Genomic DNA, 13,219 nt, shown 5'->3' with positions numbered 1-13,219 from the left:
TAAAATCATATTATATCAAAGATAAAAAAAATTGGAATTTATTGGTGATTGATAAGTGTTTATAATTAACATGTTTGCTACCAAGGACAAAGGAAAATAACAGCAAACAAGTAATCAAGAGGAAGTTTCTTGGGTATTTGAAACCTTACAAGCCAAAGGCAATGCAAGGGAAAGAACACAAATACTGACAACTTTCAACAATCATCTCACAAAATCAGTTATGATGGCTAAAAACAGAGGGAAGAACACAACAACCATTAAAATGAAACAATTCCTCAAAAGACATGAGTTTTATTTCAAACCTTTTGGATTCAATGGTAGCGATATGGTTAGGCTTTGGTCGATGCCCCTGCTTTGGCAAGGTCTTCTAGTGCTTTCAAAATCTGTGGCTCGCTCAAACCTTCCAAGCGAATGCCCTTCTCGACACCCATATCTACATCGATATCAAAGAGGATTGGTTAATTGGATGCCACAAACAGCGCAAAATTGACTAGGAGTAAAGTATAGAGTGCGCAATGAAAGCATCTCATGCTGATACTGTGGAAACTTTAATTGTCATGAACACAACACAAGGTGAAACCAGTCTCTTAGGGTGTGTTTGGTTGAGTGCACTTGGAAGGAAAGAAAATATGAGATATGACTATTTTTCATCAAAATGCATAAAAGCATATATAAGAGGAGGGAAAATGAGAGAGGGATGTATATTAGTTCAAAATTATGCATTTTTCAAAAGTTCATTTCTTTGAGTTTTTAATCCTCCCAAGCAATGAATGAAAAGAAAATTATTTTTCTTTCATTTTTTCCATCTTACCTACCGAGCACACCTATGGAGAGAAAAATTAGATTTTCTATCTTTCTATTTTTCTACTCCAATTTTCCATTTCCAAGGCAGGTCTTTTTTCATACAATTGTATATTAAAATTCCCAATATCGCAGGACTTGTTCAATGTTTACGGAATCTTTGCTTCTATCTTATGTACACACAGCAACAGACTCACTCTCAAAAACACACAATGCTCAAACCACATATCTTTAATCAAGGAAGTTCGAAATCTAGGATGTTCATTTACATCAAAACATACAGGAACTTGATTGGAAAATTCTTCAAGTTCATATCTTTCTCTAATGCTTTCTTAAGTTTCTATCCGAGACTGCATCCTTTCTTCTCTTAATTCACTCCTAGACCTTATCTCTTGTATATATTATTTCACAAGCTTTAATTCTTCATGTTTTGTAACCCGTTTTTCCCTAGAATCGCTCAATCAAATTGATCCAAAGCTCACATGATCTAGCAGCAGCCATGAAATCCCTACAATCTCACTCTTAATTTTCAGCCACTATTTTGTGATCAAATCTATAGTTTATACTGAACTAAACTCAAAATCATTCTACCACAACTATAACCTAAAACTCCCTAACTTCCCAAAGCCAACTAAATCCACTTTGGCAAATTTATCTCGAATTCGTCATATATCAGCCAAATGCCCACCAAACAGTCTATTGTGTTTTAACAAAAATAGACAAAGCACAACATTTTTCATTCAAAGAGCTAGTAAATCACTAATTGCTCCCTTAAAATTTCTCTGATCTCATAATTACACATCCAAGATTCTTATGATACCATAACAAAATTTAGAATCGAAACTACCTATGATACAAGTATATATATTAGCATCTTAAGTTAGCAATGCTTGGAGTACTTTGACCAACATTAGATTGCAGCCAGGGCGAAGAATTTGAAGCATTTTTGAACTAATACGTATAGACAACTAGCTATTTTTCAACAATGCATTTTTGAAAGAAACAAAAAGAGCAAATTTCAGAAGGGAAAAAAGGGAAATACCATATCTAGCCCACATTTGGGGCTCAATCCCACGGCATTCACGGATGAGGATTGAAAGCTTAGGGTTTAAAGTCTTGAGATCTTTGTAATTCTTCTCCACGAACGATCTAATACAAGAGAAAAAAAAAAGGAATTAATAATACGAATTTTGAATTTTTATTAAAAAAATTGGATTGAGCAAAGAAGCGGAAATAAACCTAGCGGGGGCACTGGCAGGAGATGTTTGGCAAAACAGAATCCGTAGTTCTTTGAGATTTCGAGATAATTGGTTCCTCCACGCCATTCGTAGTTCTTTGATGAAGGAATTTAACGATTAGGGTTTGTGAAAGTGGTGGAACGATTGAACGCAGAGAATAAAAAAAAAAGCCAACAGTGTATGTTAGACTGTAGAGTGATAATACAATAAGAAAAAGGTCAAATTCTACGGAAGGTCCCTATACTATAGGTTTTTTTATTTTTTGCATATTTAGCATTCCTATAATTTGTTCACTTCAAATGGCTCTACTTTTGGAAGCGTGGGTTTTCAGTATTGAGGGCAATTTTTTTTCCTGAATTCCATCAAGTAATTTAAAATATATTTTGTTACGTATAAAATATAGAGCACGCCATATATTGGGAGCGTCCTAACACGATCGAATGTTTAATTTGAAATCTAACCTCTCATCGTTGCTCTACTTGCTAACATACTCCAAAGGCAACTAAAGATGTGTGTCACCTCTAAAAGAGATAACGTCTCGTCACACGTGGCACTTAATTATCTCTAATACATTTCATTAATGAATCATACTTAATAAATACGAGAAGAAACCTCCTAATATATTTTGACTTTTTATTTTGTAATTTGCAAATTATTATTTTTAAACTGTAAAAAATTATCAAGGTGTATAGTATATATCATCCAATGTTCAAAAAAATATAGGACATTATAGATTATTTAATAAATTTAATAAGAAAATTATTTTCCAAATTATAAATACGCATATAAAAAGTTAAAATTATATTATAGGACTAAAATTAAATCATATTATTTAATTCATAATTCAAATATGAATTAAATATGAGAAAATATTGAGAACAAAACATTGTATATTTGCAATAAAATTATTATTTTTATGGATTGATCTGATTTTATAGGTTTTACCAGGTGACCTTACACTATAATTATGGTTAAATTTAGTATCTAATTTTAATTTATATATTCTAATTTTATTAATTTTAGTACTTATTCTTTTTAAATTTTAAAATTTTAATCTTAACTCAAATTATAACAATTAAATTCGTTTTAATCTAATACCATGTTTGAGTTATGTATTTAATTCATATTTTAAAATTATCATTTTTAATTTCTATATTTTTAAATTTAAAATCTTAATTCAAATCAGTAGTTGTTAAATCCATTAATTAAATAATGTAAATTATTTTAAGTATGGCATTAAAATGGTAAGTGACATAATATATTTTGCATATGCTAGCCTATTTACCTGATAAATTTTAAAAATAACAAAATTAAAAGACTAAATCCACACTTTACGCATACAACATCTGAGTTATTTGAAATAATAATTAAAAAATTAAAAAATCACCCTTTAACCTCATGTTCTAGTTCTAGTAAAAATGATACATCGACAACTTCACAGGCAAAAGTTAAGGCCGTGAAATTTTAATGACTCAAGTTCAACTCTCACCTCATCTTTAAATCCAATGATGTTGGAATTAAACTAGGTCGATCAATTGGAATTATTGAACCGACTAAAAAATCAGTTAAACAAGCAATTTAACTCTTTTTTTTTATTGAATTTCTAATATTCTTTTCATTGAACCGATCGAATTGACAAGTAAGTGACTTGACTGATTTGATCATCGATTCGATTTTAAAAACATTGGTTATATCCCACCATATCGGGCGATTTCCAGAACCATTCTAGTTTGGCTCCGATGTTTCGGATATTAGTCCATACACAATTCTAACCTCTTTTAAAAATAATACAAAACATTGAGCATTAATACCACAATACCACCATTTCAGCAAAAACAAGAAGTTGTTCTTTACCCATACATCTAATTCTCAAATCTAAAGCAAATCAAGTAGCAATTCAGATTGCAAAATAAAACTAATAATAAGGGTAAAGCAAGGAACAAAAAGGTTAAAACATGGCGGAAAATCGGCTTACGCTTCAACATTTCTTGAAGAAGAAGAAGAAAAACCGGGTCGTCCTTGTCTAAATTTTGTTGAATGCAACGATGTCACAACTCTGAATATATTCATTGCGAGGCTCGACTGTCAAGTGTTCTTCGATAAGGGTATCAACAGAAACAAGATCGTCAACTATTGTAAGCATGATCTGGAGCTTCTTAATCCCATATCCGACCGCAACCAATTTTGCTGCAAGTATTCGTTATGCAATTCAGCATTAATGCTAGGAAAGGATTGTAAGCATCAGTTGTGAAATCGACTATGTTACTCAGATTCAAATGTTAGTGACAAATATGGATGTGAATATGTATAGTAGGCTAAATTGGACTAACATACTTTCATACCTATGATGGATAGAAGTGTCGGGTGTTATCTCAGAACTCCGAAATTATCAGTATCGTATTAATCAATTTCTTCCGTCAACTTACCTGTTAGCTTGGGTGATATCCAGTAGCGGACCGTGATGGAAGCCACCCAAAATTTTTGAAAGATTTCATTGTCTTTTAATTTCTTTGAAAATTTTAAGTCAACTAAATTTCTTTCCAAATTCTCATTACTGACCCACCAATTTTTTGGAAAAAATCTAATTAAACTCCTAAATTTTAGTTAAGCTCCGCCCCCCCCCCCCAAAAAAAAAAAAACTTAATTCCAAGATTTGCCACTAGCTATCTGACCTGAGATCAAATTTAAGCATTTGCTTATCTACCACATGGACAACTTAGATTTTAACACGGTAAATCCATGCCATCCATGGTAGATTTAGATGGGCGTTTAAAACCCAGATTGACATATACATCGACGAAAGGACCTAATCAATATGATACTAATATTTTAAAATTTTCAATTAAAATCTAGGTCGCAGTTTACAAGCGTATAGTGATAACCCTAAAGAAAAACGAAGAATTTTAAAACCAAACCGTACATGCTCCCCATAAAAGTCCAGGCATTTCAACAGATCGAACGGCTTCTTCCAACTTCTTCATGTCGGTCTCGTCATCCCATGGTTTAACATCCATCAGTACTGAAGATTTTCCACCTAAAATAACCAAAAAATGTCCAAAAAATACGACAAAATCAATGCATTGCAAAACATAGCATTCGAACATAAATGTTATGGATATATATTTATTCAATCAACTCGGAGGCTACGTAAGCTTAATCGACACAAGTACTAACTCTCTTTCTTCTTAGCAGACTTTTTAGCTGCTTCTCTTTCCTCTGCTGCCTTCTTATCCTCCTCCGTTTCATCGCCAAACAGATCCAAGTCATCATTGTCATCGTCCGCAGCAGGAGACTAGCAGAAAAAAGGGAAATTTCATAAAAAAAATTAAAAATATATTAAAAAAATTAGAAAATCGGTTCAACCACTAGTTTAATCACGTTTTTTGTCCCGGATTCGAATGGTTCACTCAAGAACTGGTTCAACCCCTTTGTCTAGATTGGTATATCGACTGGTCTGATTCCAACAACCATGATTAAAACTAGGCTTAATACCTCTTTTGGCCCCTGTACTATAACTAAATTATCACTCTGGTACCTGTATTAATTTTTTCAATTTGGCCCCTATACTTATTTTTTTTAATCAGTTTGGCTTGTAGTCCCCAACTTAATCAATCAAACTAAGCAAATCAGTTGAGATATAGTCAGTTAAAACACACAGCTAGGTAGATTAAGTCAATTTTCCGATTTTAACCAAACCGATCCATTGCTCTCTAGTCTCTATTTACTAAAACACCAAAATAAAGCTCTCGGATCGAATGCAGAAAGGGCAAAAACCCGACCAGACCCAATTGCCATCCCTAAAAGTTTTACAAAATTTTACACAGTTGTGAGACACACACCTTAGCTTCAGCAGATTGAGCTGGATCAGCTTTGCCACCAAGTGAAACGCCAACAGCTTTCCCAGGGAAGCTAATACATAATCCCCATTAAAGAACAACATAAGCTTTTCTAATACATAATCTTAAGATTCAGTAATAAGAAAAGAAATTTTACCTAGAAGCGAGATGGGAAGACACACAATTATACCATTGGCTCACATTGGGAAATGAATCACCAGGATTTTTCAAAACAGCAGCATAAACTTTTATGTCATCCTTAGTCAGCTTATCCCTACAAAAAGAACCCCATAAAGATTTGATTGATAAAAGTTAGAGAAAAAAAAAGGGTTATATGGGAAAATAGTGGGAAAAAAATGGGGATAAAAATTGAAATACCCAGAGATGTAAGATTTGCCGGTGAGGAAGTCATTAAGGGATTTAAGGCCAGATTCCGTGTGGAGATCTGAGAAAGTGATGGCCATTTGTGGGGAATTTGAAGAAAAAAGACGGAATTTAGGGGAAATGTGATCGAATTTTGAAGCAAAGCTGAAAAGAGAGGAGAATTGAGTGTGGGGGTTGAGTATTTATGTGGTCAATTTATGAGATACAAAAACCCTAGATTTCTGCAAAGCGATGAAATCTTAGATTTGTCCGTAGATCAAAGTATTGCACTAGACAGCACTAATGCCGGTGGTGGTGGGATAGATAGTGAACAAGTTCCTTTATTCCTCTATGATGTCAGATTCTGAATTCTTTGATTTTAATCAAGGTTAAAATATGCCTTATTAAGTGTCCGTAATTTTCTCAAATTCAAATTTTAATCATTATATTTTTATTTCTAAAATTTAGTTTTTTCCTTTAAAAAAGTCCTACCAAACTTTAATGTATCTAAATTATTAGAAATAAAAATATAAAGATTAAATTTTAAATTTACAAAGTACAAGAACTTATAATATTTTTTAACTTTAAATAACTTTTCTAATATTTTAATAACTGAATCTAATCGATCGAACATCAATTCTAGATTCAATAATTCTAATTGGTTAAATCGTTAGGCTAATAATAATTAAATGAACAATTTAAAATTTCATTAAAAATTATAAAAATCGTACTATATATCGTTAGATCTAATTAATTCATGTATATTAAATCAAATTTTATTAAAAATTTTATCAAATTTCTACTATTAAAAATTGAACTATATACTTCAAGATAAGATACACATATTTGATTATTCCATCAACCACACCAAGCTTTAACATTAGAATTAGATAAAAATTTTACCAAAAAACTAATTTGCTCTCTGATTTAACATTCAAGAGGTAATTTTCCTCGAAGAAAAAAAAACAAAATATACTTTGACTCTTAATATAAAAATCTTCATAATGCTTTTACCAAATATAAAATTAATGAAACTGGACTAAATGAAACATATATCATTTTCTTAATCTCAGTAAAATTCATCAAAATTTTGAATAACAACTCCTATAAAAGGTCAAATTTTACATAATTCTATTTTGTGATTGAAACAATTCCAATTTATACATATTTTCATACAAAACTTTGGTTATCTATGAAATTCTAGTACATTTTAAAGTGTTACAAACAGTATAATCGAAATACAAATATAAATATATATCTGAGCACAAATAGACCATGAATTAGTACAATCTAGACTACCAACGAACTAAAATCCACACATGACGGACTCGAAGACGTACGTATATAATTGCGCATGATAAATCTCGAGTATGGATACTCAGGACCTAGAGCCTCTGCCTTCACCAACTGAAATTGTAGTACATAAACCCAAAATTCTCAAACAATATTGAATCATAGGGCTCCCACTAGATTAGCATTGCCTGCTGCAAGTCTACCAATGGTGGAACCAGCAATATATCCACCAGACCAAGCATTCTGAGAAAACAACGATCAAACCCAACGTGATTATATGCAATAAAAACAGACCACACTCTTCCCCGTCCCTGAGGGCCACCGCTAGGTTGACAACAGGGAAAGACTTTTTTTTACTAACCCCAAGCCTGACTCGACTTCCGTGTATACATATCTGAAATCTGTCATGATAGTCCTCAACCCTATCCCCCACACATTCTGTCCCAAAATTTTGGGTCTAAAACCACCCCTACCCAACCCTTAAAGTTTTAAGAAAAAAACGACCTGATGTGCCCTGAACCCGATTTTCAAGGGGTCCTCAATCCTAATCCCACACATTCCATCCCGAAATTTTGATCTAAAACCACCCAACCCAATCCTTAAAGTTCCATCGTGCCCTGAACCTTGTTTTCAAGGAATACCCACCTTATAAGATCAAATTGGTTTTGTCAAGCATAACCTTGACGAGGTCAAAATGCCTCGGCCTATGTTACTAGAACACAAGTGAGAGCATAGGATGTATGTGTTTGACACAAGTATGGTCAGATTTTTCTAATTTTTTTTGTGTATTCATTAGTCATATCTCCATACCCATGTGTCAGCTTGACGGCTTTAAAGTTACTTTAGATGTAGTTTTCAATTTGTTCAAAGCTCAACTACAATGGTAAAATCTACCTTCTGCATTTACAATATGTTATTAGGTCCCCTAGAGATGCTACTCTGAATATAAATGTTAGCTTCCTCACCTGGAAATTGAAACCACCAGTCACCCCATCGACGTTTAGTACCTGCAATCAAGTTTCAAATTTAATCAGCGCAAGAACATCCTCAAAATTTAACGACACAAACACAGGACTCACAAAACTAAGGACTCGAATCTTCAGAACCATGCATGTAGTTTAATTACCTCTCCTGCAAAGTATAGATTCGGTTGAATTCTGCTTTCCATTGTATTCAGATGGATCTTTGAACAAGCAAGAAAAAATAAAGTCATATTTCTGAGATATACAGGAAAGGGACAGAGAATAAAGAAAGACAAAAAGAGTGAACCTCCGACAACGGGACTCCTCCGGCAGTGACAAATTCGTCCTTAAATTGGCCCTTCATTATAACAACAGATACGTTCACTCAGAAAAATAACCAACAACAAAAAAACCGAACAGATTTAACAGGTTTAAGACATACCTTTCCTTTCACTTCAAATGTGCAATGCTTTAAGAGATTAGCAATAGAAACTATAGAACTAATCGAAACCGAAGCCCACAAAGTATCTCCGACTAAACCCTATGAATGAAAAGGGTATTGTTTATGAGTTCAACTCGAAAACAACGGATATAAAAGACAAGCTATAAACTTTCGAATCAAAACATTCACGAACCTCGCGGTCTAATATATACTTCCAAAATCTCTTAACGAGTTGTAATTCCATAGGACATGAATTCAGCACCTTTTGTTTCTGGAAAAAGAATCGATAAAGAAATAAACAATTTCTATTAAGCATGCTGTTACTATAGACTATCAAGCCCACAGGATCATAAGTTACATCGGATAAGTCAATATATCAACTTTAATCTAAGTGTTCGACATAGGTAGGTTCAATTTTTCTATGATTTCATGTCCCTATACCCATGTCCAGATTAGCGTCAGATATGGCTGTGGACACAGGTAGTTCGAGAAAAAGGAAGTATATTCTGATATGTTGGATAAGATCTGTTATGTCGAACACGGCTACTTTTGCAATACCAAGCATTCAAGACAAAGATCTGTTATGTTGGATAGTATAGATTATGCTATTATCCTGGTTCAAGCTGTAGATAAAAAGTCTACATGCCTCAGCATGGCATCAATATACCAAGCTGAGCTCGACTTGACTAATTATTCAGACCTTGGAATAAGATCAAATGTTAACAGAACTGATTCATGGTTCCAACTATATGCCTAAAGGTAGACAATATATGGATTCAAATTACCAGAAACCTATTTTTCTGTTGACTCAGCATGGATTTTAGATCTTCTACATGCAAATCAGGTACAAAATCCACACTCAGTTTCCCTGCATCAAAACACTATCAACTTAGGAGATCAACCGTAAATTTTATATTATGGGGCCAGGCAAAATAAAATGTACTCACCTTTGTAACCCGAGCTATACAGGTATCGAGCACCCCAAGCAGATAGCCGAAGAATTGCCGGTCCACTAAGACCCCAGTGAGTGACTAACATAGGGCCAACCTAATAGTCCAGAAATACCAGTTAGTAGTTAATACAATACAAATTATCGAGCATTAACACGCAAAAAAATCAGAAGAAAACATGCCTGGGTAAGTTGAGGTATGTTCCTTTGAACATTTTCTAATTTCAGCTTCACAATAACCTTTGAAAACGTAACCTGAGCACATAGAAAATGAAAATGAAATAACGAATTGAGCTTGCAAGAAAATACAATAATGGACATCAATGACAAATACCATGCATGTTTATACTGAAATCTAGAATAGCATAATTAAGGGTTTTCCAATTCATGGAGAAAGTTACCCCTGACAACTCTACCAATTGTGCATCTTCGATCTTAAAAGTGAATAAGCTTGGCACCGGATCTACAATCGAATGACCAAGCTGGACGGCAAGATTATGACCCTGCAACATGAGCAAAAATCATTTATCAGGAAACTCGAGGCTTTACGATGAGCATGTTAATAACCATCCATCCATTGATCCACACCTGCTGGCTACTTCCACTAGCAATCAACAAATAATCAGCTTCTACAAGTTCAACAGACTTGAGTGTACGCTTCTCTATCTTGAGAAGGAATTTTCCACTAGCGCTAGCTGATGCACTGGTCACAAGCTTCCCGGTTTGCAAAGAAACTGGTCCATGGAAACGTACCGTTTTAGCATATACAGCTACTTTAATATGCCATAAGATGTTATGTTACTTGGACTTAGATGTGAGTGTCAGATACCAGCATATGTAAGGGTCATTAGAGCGTTATAGCCCTTTACTCGTGGCTAGACATGTGCCGGAACATGGATACTCCAAGAAAAATGAAAAACAGGAACAAGATAGCCTGTTATTATGGTTAGCAGGCAAAGAGACATACCTCCCCTACACTTTGCCTCGGATAAAAGACAATCAATAACCGAAGAAGAATTATTGCTGACCGGAAACACTCTTCCGTCATCCTCGGTCTGTGACAAATACATATACATTACAAATGTGAGAAAGACAAGCAACTTTCCAATACAGATACGCATCCAACATGGGCATATTCAATTTTTCTTCGAGTTTTTTCCATGTATTTAGAAAGGGGCATACCTCCGTTCTCATATTTGGTCCAAATATTAATGTAACACGATATCAAACTCGAATAGTTTAAGAAAAATAGAAGTAATAACCTTCAAATCCACCCCTTTATCAACAAACCAAGACATGGTATCTGTAGGGCCATGCACGTTGAAAAAAGAGCCTCTCAATTCTTTGTTACCTCTAGGATAATGATCTGCCAAAACCTTTCAAGGGGTTAAATTAATCTCATCATTTATTACAGAACAGAATAATCTGTCTAGAATCTAAACCTGCAAATTCCTCACTCAACTGATAAAAAACAATATACATACATACATACATATATATATATCTTACTAAATTGTCAGCACAATGGCCATTGGTGACATTGCACCTTCCACCCCCAGAAATTTTAACCTGCCAACAAACATAAACAGGTCAATAGCTGAAATTTTGCACATTTTATCTATGGGTGTAATTGAGCTAAGTCGAGCTTGAGCTCGACTCGAAACTCGGAGCTCGATACTCAACTTGAGCTCGATTGAACATCTACTTTTAAGCTCTAGCTCGACTCGAGATATAATAGAGCCAAGTAGCTCAGTTAAGCTCCTTTTATCAATTTTCGTACTCAAGCTTGATTAAGCTCATGCATATTTGAGTTCGACTCAATAATTACTAAGCTTAATAAGGCTTACGAGCCGTTCATGTCGAATATTACGAAGCTCGAATTCAGCTTAACCGATTGCTCAAGCTCAGGTCAGCTCAGCTAGATAATCACAATATCAGAATTCGAGTTTCTTTTCGAGACAAACCCGAGAAGTATGTAAGTACCTATATTTCATTTACACCCTATTTTCACACACAAAAGAAAGAAGACATTAAAACAGACTAAAAACCTTTGATAAAAGCTTTCCTTTCTCAATGACCAAAACATTAAGATTGGAAGCAACAGTTTTAGCTCTAATTGCCCCATAAACTCCGGCGGCTCCACCACCCACAACCACCAACAGCTCCTCCGCACTTAGCTTTCAATATCAAAAATCAAAACTTTAAGAAAAACCCAATAAAAGAAAAACAAATCTGACAAAAAACAATGAAAAGTACAGCAAAAACGTTTCGTTTACTTTCTGGGGTTTGTCTCCCGGGATGGAAGCTGTGGTAAATTTCGTTGTATTGGCCTTGGGAGCTAAGAATAGATAGCCATGGTTGTTTTTAGCTCTGGTAGATTCGGTTCTTGCAGTGAAATTGAAATGGAATCTGAGGAAGTAACGCGGCAAAGTGAAGCTCATGCTGGTTTCCAGGATTGAAAATAAATAAATAAGTAAATGAATATTTAAAAATCATACATATCGGCGCTGGTGACGACGTTGGATTAGTTAAAAATGGATATTGAAAAATAATCACAATTTTTTTTGTTTAATCTGATTGGGTGCAATTCGCTACTAGTCCCTGTACTCTTTGCAACTTTAATATTTAGTCTTTTTAGTTTTAATTCCAAAAATTTAATCCATATGCTCTTTTGATTTAGGTTAAACTACAGAATTAATTACTTTAACTTTCGTAAATTTTCATTTTAGGCTCCAAAAATAAATAAATAAATTACAAATTGAGCAATGCCATTAACAATCGTTTTTATTTTAGTCACCCAACTTTACTAAATATTCAATGTTATTGTACACTCATTTTGATCCCAAATTTAGAAGTGAAAAGTTTAAAACGCAAGGCCAGCATTTATATTTACTTAGTTTGCCTCCTATGCGTGTAATATTGGTCACATAAATAATTTTTTTTAATTTTAAAATGTCATGTAATACATTTAAGCGAAATCTCTTGACAATGTTATCAATTGATTTTAATTATTAAATCGAAATAAGTATAGGAATTATTTTTTTAAGATTAAATGAACTAAATTTCATATGTGTGAAAAGTAGACGTGATTATGGGCCAATCTTAGTTTTAAAATAAATTTCAAGTCTGAACATGATTTAGGGTCAACCCATTAAACTTTAAAAGTTCATTTTACTGTTTAAAAAATATTTAAAAATCGTCATCAATTGAGATTTTATCTCCTAATTTTGAAAATAGCCCGAGTGCTTGTGGCTGTCTGAATAAGAAGTAAATTCAACGGATTAAGAGTGTCTCATCGTGACCAACCATACACAGTGCACGACTACTTGCTAATG

At 33.7% G+C, this 13,219-nt stretch overlaps 3 protein-coding genes across 3 annotated transcripts; all 3 read right to left on the bottom strand.

Annotated features, from left to right (window-relative positions):
- Positions 1-10: 10 nt before the first annotated feature.
- Positions 11-2,237, bottom strand: LOC108452935 (NADH dehydrogenase [ubiquinone] 1 alpha subcomplex subunit 2-like). The gene is made up of 3 exons (XM_017750749.2): positions 2,041-2,237; positions 1,844-1,950; positions 11-433 (listed from the first exon to the last, which is right to left on the bottom strand). The coding sequence occupies exons 1-3, from the start codon at positions 2,124-2,126 to the stop codon at positions 330-332; spliced, it is 297 nt and encodes a 98-aa protein (XP_017606238.1). The 5' UTR covers positions 2,127-2,237; the 3' UTR covers positions 11-329.
- Positions 2,238-3,815: 1,578 nt separating this feature from the next.
- On the bottom strand, positions 3,816-6,616 carry LOC108489976 (elongation factor 1-beta 2-like). Its single transcript, XM_017794752.2, has 6 exons — positions 6,254-6,616; positions 6,033-6,149; positions 5,879-5,948; positions 5,214-5,331; positions 4,960-5,073; positions 3,816-4,226 (listed from the first exon to the last, which is right to left on the bottom strand). Exons 1-6 carry the CDS (start codon positions 6,337-6,339, stop codon positions 4,063-4,065), a joined length of 669 nt encoding a protein of 222 aa, XP_017650241.1. The 5' UTR covers positions 6,340-6,616; the 3' UTR covers positions 3,816-4,062.
- Positions 6,617-7,296: 680 nt separating this feature from the next.
- On the bottom strand, positions 7,297-12,418 carry LOC108450628 (uncharacterized). Its single transcript, XM_017748343.2, has 16 exons — positions 12,161-12,418; positions 11,933-12,061; positions 11,394-11,453; positions 11,147-11,260; positions 10,852-10,939; positions 10,473-10,618; positions 10,286-10,387; positions 10,068-10,139; positions 9,883-9,982; positions 9,721-9,803; positions 9,129-9,206; positions 8,936-9,034; positions 8,801-8,851; positions 8,658-8,714; positions 8,497-8,538; positions 7,297-7,774 (listed from the first exon to the last, which is right to left on the bottom strand). The coding sequence occupies exons 1-16, from the start codon at positions 12,323-12,325 to the stop codon at positions 7,691-7,693; spliced, it is 1,470 nt and encodes a 489-aa protein (XP_017603832.1). The 5' UTR covers positions 12,326-12,418; the 3' UTR covers positions 7,297-7,690.
- Between the last annotated feature and the right edge of the window lie 801 nt (positions 12,419-13,219).

Source organism: Gossypium arboreum, chromosome 13, assembly GCF_025698485.1.
Source record: "Gossypium arboreum isolate Shixiya-1 chromosome 13, ASM2569848v2, whole genome shotgun sequence".
Lineage (NCBI taxonomy): Eukaryota > Viridiplantae > Streptophyta > Magnoliopsida > Malvales > Malvaceae > Gossypium > Gossypium arboreum.
The sequence above is the reverse complement of the archived record's forward strand: the minus strand, read 5'-3'. Positions and strand labels throughout refer to the sequence as shown.

What these genes read in the sequence shown, in the direction of transcription:
- LOC108452935 (XM_017750749.2), bottom strand. Translation starts at nt 2,126, where the DNA reads ATGGCGTGGAGGAACCAATTATCTCGAAATCTCAAAGAACTACGGATT. An exon ending in CCTGCCAGTGCCCCCGCTAG is followed by an intron (nt 1,951 to 2,040) that starts GTTTATTTCCGC and finishes CTCTTGTATTAG; the next exon opens with ATCGTTCGTGGAGAAGAATT. An exon ending in CCAAATGTGGGCTAGATATG is followed by an intron (nt 434 to 1,843) that starts GTATTTCCCTTT and finishes ATATCGATGTAG; the next exon opens with ATATGGGTGTCGAGAAGGGC.
- LOC108489976 (XM_017794752.2), bottom strand. Translation starts at nt 6,339, where the DNA reads ATGGCCATCACTTTCTCAGATCTCCACACGGAATCTGGCCTTAAATCC. An exon ending in TCTTCCCATCTCGCTTCTAG is followed by an intron (nt 5,949 to 6,032) that starts GTAAAATTTCTT and finishes ATTATGTATTAG; the next exon opens with CTTCCCTGGGAAAGCTGTTG. An exon ending in TGGACTTTTATGGGGAGCAT is followed by an intron (nt 4,227 to 4,959) that starts GTACGGTTTGGT and finishes GAATACTTGCAG; the next exon opens with CAAAATTGGTTGCGGTCGGA.
- LOC108450628 (XM_017748343.2), bottom strand. Translation starts at nt 12,325, where the DNA reads ATGAGCTTCACTTTGCCGCGTTACTTCCTCAGATTCCATTTCAATTTC. An exon ending in CATTTGAAGTGAAAGGAAAG is followed by an intron (nt 8,852 to 8,935) that starts GTATGTCTTAAA and finishes GTTATAATGAAG; the next exon opens with GGCCAATTTAAGGACGAATT. An exon ending in CTGGTGGTTTCAATTTCCAG is followed by an intron (nt 7,775 to 8,496) that starts GTGAGGAAGCTA and finishes TTGTTTTCTCAG; the next exon opens with AATGCTTGGTCTGGTGGATA.